This window comes from Schistocerca nitens, chromosome 2, assembly GCF_023898315.1.
Source record: "Schistocerca nitens isolate TAMUIC-IGC-003100 chromosome 2, iqSchNite1.1, whole genome shotgun sequence".
In the NCBI taxonomy this organism is placed as follows: domain Eukaryota; kingdom Metazoa; phylum Arthropoda; class Insecta; order Orthoptera; family Acrididae; genus Schistocerca; species Schistocerca nitens.
In genome coordinates, this window is record NC_064615.1 from 88,402,003 (window position 1) to 88,412,408 (window position 10,406).

General features: G+C 47.9%; 1 protein-coding gene across 1 annotated transcript in view; it reads left to right on the forward strand.

The window, feature by feature from the left end:
* Nucleotides 1–9,957, forward strand: part of LOC126234848 (chaoptin-like) — a 166,248-nt gene extending 156,291 nt beyond the window's left edge. The window contains exons 9-10 of the mRNA XM_049943590.1: nucleotides 7,970–8,239; nucleotides 9,908–9,957. Of these exons, the coding sequence (XP_049799547.1) occupies nucleotides 7,970–8,239; nucleotides 9,908–9,957 (320 nt within the window). The remainder of the gene's footprint in view (nucleotides 1–7,969; nucleotides 8,240–9,907) is intronic.
* The last annotated feature ends 449 nt before the right edge of the window (nucleotides 9,958–10,406 follow it).

Sequence of the window (10,406 nt, forward strand, 5' to 3'; positions counted from 1 at the left end):
CCTACATCATTTACCCATTTGAGAATACAAGTTGTCCCATTAGGTCAATATTCAGCAACGATCTATCCAGCAAAAAGCTTTCATTCATGTTTATTTGTGTCGACTTTTTCTAATATTACAAATACTTTAAACCCATTCCTAAGATCTTTGCTTCTTAATCTATCTTCTAGTTTAAGATTTGAGGAATTTCCATAACGACATCACTATTAGCGTTATATCTTCCGTATTTGCTATTCAAGCCACAGATCCCTAAAGTAGGTGTGGAACAGCTCATATTTTATAGAATTTTAGTTGCGTTTCTTTCATTGTCTTTTTGTTTAATGTTTTTGCAATTGTTACCCTGAAATTTTGTTGTCTTAATGTTTATTTCTTTATCATTATCAGAAGGAAAGTCACAGTAAATGTACTGACTTACTTTCTCGATTATTTTGTTTTAGATACCATCTGTTATATACCTTAGAATGCCATTATTTATCTCTTTCCTGCTGAAATTATAATTCTGCCAATTTGATTTAGTTAAAACTTGTTTCTTTGCAATTCTTTTTCTGAAGTGACTATTATGCTCTGGTCTCAGCATACATTGATGTTTTTATGTAATGATCATTATCTAGTTCTATTCCTCTGTCGTTTTTTGTTTCCTGATTCCACTTTTTAATCATCTCGTTTATAATTAAACTGAATAAGATTGAGGAAATACTGAAACCTTGTTTAACTCTGTGGTTAGTTTAATGCAATGTTTACTCGTTTTGTTCGTAATTTATTACTAGCAGACGTCTCTTAGCGACGAATGACCTCTGTTCCTGTGCTAATGTGTTTCTGTGTGCTCTACATGCAGAAACTGACCGAAGAAAAGTACCGAAATCAGCGTCAGAGGTGCGTGGTTTCTTCTGCCTACGAAAAGTTGCGTTTCTCTCTCATCGCGATCTGCGAATGCACGCTATCGACACAATACAATTCGTCTAAGTAGCACAATTAGGAACAGCTACAATTACCGAACATACGTCTAACGCTACTGTTGTTTATGTAGTGACAGCGTGTTTAATTCACACAGCTGCTGCCTACAAAGCTTTCCGAAGCGCAGGAACTGAGTTCTTACTGCTACTACGCTATGGTATCGTAAGATTCCCAGTGCCAGTGTGTTAGCGCAGGAAACATATCACTCAACCCAAAGCTTCCGATATTTGCCGACTTCTGGTGACTGAGGACTGTTAATAATAAATGAGGAGCAAATAAAATCCATGTGCAACAGCTACCATATACAGTTAAATAGTCAGAGTGTCCCAGAAAGTTTTAAACAAACTTCTAGTCGAGGTGGAGCACATATAAGGACTGAGTGATTTCTGAAGAAAACTTCAGGAGCGAAGTAGCTGAAAAAGCATTTTATTAGGTGTCAGATTTTGACTGAACAATGCTGTCATATGATCCGATTTCGATCGTCCGCAGACTGACGGTGTCAGGAATATGCAGTGATTGAGAACTGCACAACAACCCACGGCAGCAGTCGTCGCTAGGTGTTGCTGTACACGAAAGTTCTGGAGGGGAACGTGCAGATTTCCTCATTCCGGCGCCAGAGATCATACAGGGAACATGGAACACAATACGAACGGTGAGTTGGGAAATATCCACTTAATGCACGGGATAGATGAGTGCAATGGACCATCACTGGGCGTATTTGTCGAGGACGCCTCACAGACAAACATCAAGCGCATCACAGTTTGTTTACACGTCTGTAACGAAATCTGTGCAAACACGAGTCATTAAGAAGTGGCAGGGCTAGCGAAGACAGGCTACGATCGGCTCGTTCGGTCATTAGGGACGAAAGTGTGTTGGATGCTGTAGATAGTAATGCAAGCACCAGCATACGTGTCGTTGCCTCGGTCTTAAGATTGTGTCGTGGCAGCTATGGGTGTGTTTTGAACGCCGAGTCCTTATATAGCATTCATCTCCAATGGGTGCACTAATTGCACCCCCATGAGCACCCTACAAGTGTGCGTTTCACACAGCGGTCTTTGCAAGAAAGTGGCGGAAACGTGCATCTCCCAGCTACTGTGTTGTACACTGACGATACCGCATTCGCTAGGGATGGCGTATCCAAACACCACAACGAATATCTGTGGGCACCAAAAACACCTCATGATGTTCAGCACCATGTACACAACATCGCTTCACAGTGGCAGTCTCGCAGCTTTGGTCGGCGACTACTTATTTGGGCTGTACCTTTTACCATCCCACTTGATCAACACGAATTATCAGATCTTTTCGGCTTTCTTGAAGATGTGAGGCACATCATGTTGATCCAACATTATGGGGCACCTGCTCATTTTGGACTGGCACTACGTAGACATGTAAACAAGTCATTCCCGCGTCCATAGACTGGGAGTGTTGGACGGGTTCTCTGGCTCCGACCAACACCGAATTTACCGAGGTTTGATTTCCTTTCGTGAGAAGCCATGAAATTTCTCATTTATCGCGATCCTGTGGCGTCTGAAATAGATCTCTTCGCATTAATCATCTGCGCAGCTGCTACAATAAAAGAAACTCCCGTTGATTTCGCGCGTGTCCGACAGTCAATGCTCCTTATATTCCAGGTATGAAGGGCTTCTGTGGGTGCAAAAGTGGAGCATCTCTTGCAACATTAGAGTTTTCTTCATGTCGTACACCATGTATGCTAATCATATCCAGTAAATGTCTCAAAGGAATCATTTTCTTGCTTTCTTCGCGATCTTTGACGTATGCTACCACTTACCTTACCTCTTATCGTGTGTGGTCATGGGTTGATATGCAATCCTCAATCCTTGTGATGTGCCCGACCTCCCTTAGAGACATTCTTTTACTTTCAGTTTTTTTTATAAAGTATATTCAGTTTGTAAATTATTGGTCACAGTGAATATGTAATATTTTGTGCGCAAAAGTTTTCATCCAAACTGTCCATTTTAGTTACGTTTTTTAAAAACCTTTCAGTTTATGTTAGACCTAATGACAGAATATAATATTTGCTAAGATACCAGAAAGGTACTAGTAGTTTTACGGGAGGGAGGGGAGACCTGTGTGAACTGGGAATGTACATTCCATATTTTGTTGACATCTTCGGAAAAGCCATTTTCGGCTTTGTTACGTTGATTTGGAAATGGACCTCGGCCCGAAACTAGATATCGAATGAAAAATAAAATATTTGCTACTTGGACTGATTTTTCGTTCTATTGAGTAACAGAAGTTGCTGACCCGAATTACTCCAGCATGCTGGAAAACTTTGGAAATTTGTGGTAAGTTCTTGTGGGACCAAACTGCTAAGGTCATCGGTCCCTAACCTTACGCATTACTTAACTTAAACTAACTTACGCTAAGGACAACACACTCACACCCATGCCCGAGGGAGGACTCGAACCTCTGACGGGGAGGAACCGCGCGGACCGTGACAAGGAGCCTAAGACCGCTCGGCTGCCCCGCGTGGCACATGCTGGAAGTTCATAAACTCCCAGTTTTGTTTGTTTCCCTCCGTCGTTCACAGCGAAAAGCTGTCAATAAAGACACCATTTTCTTTCTCACAACGTGCGTATCTCTTTCTGATAGATGAGTTATTTCCGTAGAAGTGTTTTTTTCTTTTCAGTTTGTTTTTATAATCGCAGCTCGTAGTGACCCATAAACATTTCTGCTCATGATAAATATCTATTAGCTTTAATGCTCTCTCCATGTAACACTCTATACTCCAGTATTTAGGAACAGAATAAATGCACACCATTTGCAAGAGCAGGCATTGCCTGCATGGGGAACAGCGACTGTTCAAAATAAGTTTTTCAGGACAGTCACAAGACTCAGTATGTTTTATTGAGCGCGTTCTCTCTCTAATTTACCAGCGAACTACTGTACTTCAAACTGATGCTCTTCTTATAATGAAGAGCGTAATTGGTCAGTAGAACATACTAAGTGCGACTTGCGTCTGTCCTGAAAAACTTAAATACACGCTCTCTAGAGACACAACAAATCGCTACCGAACTAGCGAAAGTTCGACCTGGTGTCCATACTAGGAGAGGGGCCCCCACGCCAACCAACCGCAAACGCTCTGATGTTGCCAGCAGACCAAACCTCAACCAAGGTCTTCCGCTTGGTTCTTGTTACAGCGGCGACCGACCAGCGAGCGGTGCACTGCAAAGGATAGAGAATTTACAATTAAATCAATATAATGAAATGAATACGCTGAGCTGCATACAGGCGTTGATAAACGTCAACAGGGACAACAGAAAATGTGTGCCCTGACCGGGACTCGAACCTGGTATCTCCTGCTTACATGGCTGACACTCAATCCATTTGAGCCACCGAGGACATAGTTAGTGCGACAGCAGGGACTTATCTCTGGCACGCCTTCCGTGAGACCCACATTCCAAACTTATTGTCCCGCACCGTAGTCGTAGTGCCCCTACCCATTATACTCATTACTCGCGGCTTTACCGATTCCCGTAAGAGTTCGGGCAATGTGTGTGCATCCGCACAGAAGATGGTCAAATTGCCGGTGAGCCTGAACTACATATATGAAGACGGTATCTGTTCCTTCGGACATGTCCGAAAGAACAGATACCATCATCATATAAAAAGAATAGAGACGCGCATTCGTCAGGCGGGGAGCCACTGGTGGTATCGCTAACAACGAACAGGCAGGACAGACGAACAAGTAGGGGACGACAGACCCTATGACCGACCAGGACAGAACACGAGGCAAGCAAGCAAGAACTGACGGGATAAACACGGCGAGACAACAACAATGCAGGAACACTCGAAACTACGACAGGATGTCTCTCAGCATGCGGCACTACGGTCGAGATGCACAAGCGAAATATGGCGAGTACCTTGCTGCGGGGGTAGCTTTTGTTTTTTTTATTGTTATTTTCACACCTGATACAGGTAGGCCAGCAGCGGCATACTGCGCAGCTCTTCGGCAGCGGATATGACTAATGATACAAAAGGAGACGATTGCAGAACAGACATGGTGGATAGACATACGTAGACATACAAAATTAAAAGACACGGAGCCGTTCACGGTCGCAGTGTCCAAAATAAAAACGTTCAGAAACGTGGACACGCACAGAGATGACAGAGGATGGAGCACAAACGACGAAACACTGGAACAATGGAACACGAACACCGGCCGCTGGTAGCCGAGCGGTTCTAGGTGCTTCAGTCTGGGACCACGCGACCGCTGCGGTCGGAGGTTCGAATCCTGCCTCAGGCATGGATGTGTGTGATGTCGTTAGGTTAGTTAGGTTTAAGTAGTTCTAAGTTCTAGGGGACTGATGACCTGAGATGTTAAGTCCCATAGTGCTCAGAGCCATTTGAACCATTTAGAGCACGAACACGACGGCACACACAAACACTAAGCGATGATCTCCGGCGTGCCAAAGTTCACTATACGTCTACGAGTCCGGGGACCTGCCAAAAAATGTGGAATAGGTGGGGGAGGAGGGAGGGGGGAGGGTGTAGGTGCCAGTGGCAGAGGTGATGGGAGGGAGGGAAAGATGGTAGGGAGGTAGGGAAGGCCCAGGGGATGGGGGAGGAAGGGAGAAGGGAGATAAGGGAGAGAGGGTGCCCTTGGGAAAAAAAATGCAGGGGGTGGATGGGGATTTGCAAAGTTGGTAGGAGGGGTAGATGGAGAGGAGGAGGGTATAATCAGGGAGGGTAGGGTTGGTGGAAACCACCTTGGGCGAGGGTATGGAGAGTGGAGAGATGGAGAGCAGGTGGGACGTGGGAATACAGGCGCGGCAGCGGACTGGGGTGGGAGAGGATGCGAGAGACAAGTGGCTGAGGGGGATCAAGTTTGCGGGGGGTGCAGTGGATCCGTATCCGTTCGAGGAAAAGGACTAGGTGCAGGAACGGGATGAGGTCATATAGGATCCGGGTGAGGGATGTGAGGCGGATGCGATAGGCGAGGTGGAGCGCATGGCGTTCTAGGATTTGAAGGGATTTGTAAAAGGTAGGAGGGATGGAGAGCCAGACGGGATGAGCGTAGCAGAGTACCGGGGTAGCGCCGCGCGGCCGCCTAAATACATGACCGCCGGAAACTCGATTGGCGGCGGACTTCACGTGGAACAGAGGGTACGGCGAGTCTCGCGGCGCAGGCGCGCACCGGGGCACAGAGACCAATAGTCGGTATCCACGTTCACACCCTGTGGAGCTCATTCGATTTCCGCACCTTCCCACACCAGAGCTCTGATTTTCCGCCCGTACCCAAGAAGCAGATTTCGGCTAACGAAGCGGTTGGCTGTCATTCATTTACGTTCGTTGGCCTAGCTTGTGTGCGGCATTAGGTGTCCTTACTGTTCCCTAAAATTCACCTGCTGCAACGTCCTAGTCTTATGCGTGACCATGTCCTAGAATCTGCGGGCTCATTGATCTGCAAGCGGCGTCACCAGCAAACCGCTGAACCCAGTCTGCCTTGCACAGACATACCAGAGCACAGAATCCAAGTGCGTAATACACTCCGGAAATTGAAATAAGAACACCGTGAATTCATTGTCCCAGGAAGGGGAAACTTTATTGACACATTCCTGGGGTCAGATACATCACATGATCACACTGACAGAACCGCAGGCACATAGACACAGGCAACAGAGCATGCACAATGTCGGCACTAGTACAGTGTATATCCACCTTTCGCAGCAATGCAGGCTGCTATTCTCCCACGGAGACGATCGTAGAGATGCTGGATGTAGTCCTGTGGAACGGCTTGCCATGCCATTTCCACCTGGCGCCTCAGTTGGACCAGCGTTCGTGCTGGACGTGCAGACCGCGTGAGACGACGCTTCATCCAGTCCCAAACATGCTCAATGGGGGACAGATCCGGAGATCTTGCTGGCCAAGGTAGTTGACTTACACCTTCTAGAGCACGTTGGGTGGCACGGGATACATGCGGACGTGCATTGTCCTGTTGGAACAGCAAGTTCCCTTGCCGGTCTAGGAATGGTAGAACGATGGGTTCGATAACGGTTTGGATGTACCGTGCACTATTCAGTGTCCCCTCGACGATCACCAGTGGTGTACGGCCAGTGTAGGAAATCGCTCCCCACACCATGATGCCGGGTGTTGGCCCTGTGTGCCTCGGTCGTATGCAGTCCTGATTGTGGCGCTCACCTGCACGGCGCCAAACACGCATACGACCATCATTGGCACCAAGGCAGAAGCGACTCTCATCGCCGAAGACGACACGTCTCCATTCGTCCCTCCATTCACGCCTGTCGCGACACCACTGGAGGCGGGCTGCACGATGTTGGGGCGTGAGCGGAAGACGGCCTAAGGGTGTGCAGGACCGTAGCCCAGCTTCATGGAGACGGTTGCGAATGGTCCTCGCCGATACCCCAGGAGCAACAGTGTCCCTAATTTGCTGGGAAGTGGCGGTGCGGTCCCCTACGGCACTGCGTAGGATCCTACGGTCTTGGCGTGCATCCGTGCGTCGCTGCGGTCCGGTCCCAGGTCGACGGGCACGTGCACCTTCCGCCGACCACTGGCGACAACATCGATGTACTGTGGAGACCTCACGCCCCACGTGTTGAGCAATTCGGCGGTACGTCCACCCGGCTTCCCGCATGCCCACTATACGCCCTCGCTCAAAGTCCGTCAACTGCACATACGGTTCACGTCCACGCTGTCGCGGCATGCTACCAGTGTTAAAGACTGCGATGGAGCTCCGTATGCCACGGCAAACTGGCTGACACTGACGGCGGCGGTGCACAAATGCTGCGCAGCTAGCGCCATTCGACGGCCAACACCGCGGTTCCTGGTGTGTCCGCTGTGCCGTGCGTGTGATCATTGCTTGTACAGCCCTCTCGCAGTGTCCGGAGCAAGTATGGTGGGTCTGACACACCGGTGTCAATGTGTTCTTCTTCCATTTCCAGGAGTGTATCTTTGACGGATGTTAACAGCTGTGCACGGGAGGAATGTACCAGACAGTCTCTCACCTTAAACTGAGTGTGGCTGTCGACAGGTGGCCTGCTGCTGTCGGGGAACCAGCTGACGTGCGACTGCGGCCTGGTGTGGCTGGGCCACTGGCTACGGCGGTGGCTGCGCGAGTCGCTGCAGATCCACACGGTGGTGGTGGAGGGCGCGCAGGAGATGGCGGCGGCGGCGCGCCGCGCCACCTGCAGGGACGCGCGCTCCTCGCGCCAGGTGGCGCTGCTGCAGCTGCGCGCGCCAGACCTCTCCGTCGCCTGCAACCCGAGCGCGCTCAGCCAGGGCGGCGCCGCCCCGCGCGCCGGCCGCCTCGGCCCGCTGCTGCGCGCCGCCTGCCTGCTGCTCGCCACGCGATGGGTCGCCGGCGTCTAGCGCGGCCGAGTCTCTACACGTACTCAACGTCAGCGCTACCGGTTACCGATTACACGAAAAGAGGTCATCGCTGAGAATCATTCCTTGCCAATGGGGCAGGCCAGTTCCTCACACGACGTAGAAAATAGTTGATCTGGGAAAGCCAGAGAGAAGGGGCAAGCTAACACAGTGGAACTATGTTATACACAATGTGGTATTCAAGAGTTCCTGCTGGCATAAGCAACAGACATTTGTTCGGGCACCCAGCCAGACTACGATTTCACTTTCGACAGCTTCTCAAGATTTCTTCGTCATCTGCTGCGGTCAATAATATCGGTTGTACTCGTTCTATATGTTCCAAACGTATGTCCGGTGTTCTTCGCAGTAATCTGCACTGTTGATTTGATGCGTGATTTTTTACAGCACTTTGATCTTGAATTTGGTTTAGATTATACAGGGTGTTACAAAAAGGTACGGCCAAACTTTCAGGAAACATTACTCACACACAAAGGAAGGAAATATGTTATGTGGACATGTGTCCGGAAACGCTTACTTTCCATGTTAGAGCTCATTTTATTACTTCTCTTCAAATCACATTAATCATGGAATGGAAACACACAGCAACAGAACGTACCAGCGTGACTTCAAACACTTTGTTACAGGAAATGTTCAAAATGTCCTCCGTTAGCGAGGATACATGCATCCACCCTCCGTCGCATGGAATCCCTGATGCGCTGATGCAGGCCTGGAGAATGGCGTATTGTATCACAGCCGTCCACAATACGAGCACGAAGAGTCTCTACATTTGCTACCGGGGTTGCGTAGACAAGAGCTTTCAAATGCCCCCATAAATGAAAGTCAAGAGGGTTGAGGCCAGGAGAGCGTGGAGGCCATGGAATTGGTCCGCCTCTACCAATCCATCGGTCACCGAATCTGTTGTTGAGAAGCGTACGAACACTTCGACTGAAATGTGCAGGAGCTCCATCGTGCATGAACCACATGTTGTGTCGTACTTGTAAAGGCACATGTTCTAGCAGCACAGGTAGAGTATCCGTATGAAATCATGATAACGTGCTCCATTGAGCGTAGGTGGAAGAACATGGGGCCCAATCAAGACATCACCAACAATGCCTGCCCAAACAGTGAGTCGCATGTCAACCCAAGCACCGAAGTAAACATTACCTTCCTTCAATTGGGCCAACTGGCGGTGAATCGAGGCAGTACAGTACATACTGACGAAACTAATATGAGCTCTAACATGGAAATTAAGCGTTTCCGGACACATGTCCACGTAACATCTTTTCTTTATTTGTGTGTGAGGAATGTTTCCTGAAAGTTTGGCCGTACCTTTTTGTAACACCCTGTGTAATACGAATATCTTAACTGTTCAGATCTGAATGTTCCTTACAACCACAGCAAATCTTCGTATCCCATCTGTTATGAGTTCATCTTCTCGTCAGCAGTGACATCGTGATTTTCATACGTCTCACGCAATGTGTCGTATTAATTGCAGTGTAATGAAAGCATTCGCCTCTGAACGCAGCATAACCTACAGAAAGACAGTCTGTGTCTGGGACCACTATATCCTTATTCATAATACGGGTTATGACGTTTGTTACAGCGTATCTGCAGATATGTATCTGTGTCGACACCGACAATCCAAATGAATAAAAAAAATGTACCCAGATGTAACGTATCATTACTTTAAAAGCGGTCACTGTGCCTCAGAAGTCGTGACTGGAACTTCGTCAAAAGAAAACCGGTCTTTATTTCCGATAGTTTGTACCAGTGAACACCAGAAAGTACATAAATGTAAGTGGTAAAAGTAACAGGGTCTTTACAGCAAAAGCTCAGTGCTTTTTGTAACTATAAAAGTGAATCTAAGTATATAAGTGTGGCCGATTGAACTGTGCCTCGGGAGTGTGCTCTGTACAGTGAAGAACATGTATAAACAGTATTTTCAGTTATTGCGAAGAGGTAAAATTTACTGTATGCGTATTGTTTCAAGGGTGGACCCCAAAATAAACATTAACAGCTGGTGCGAAGATTAGTGCGAATGAAAGACGCGTAAGAAGAAAGATTCCGTCATTAAGGAATGTGAAGCATATTTTTTAACAACA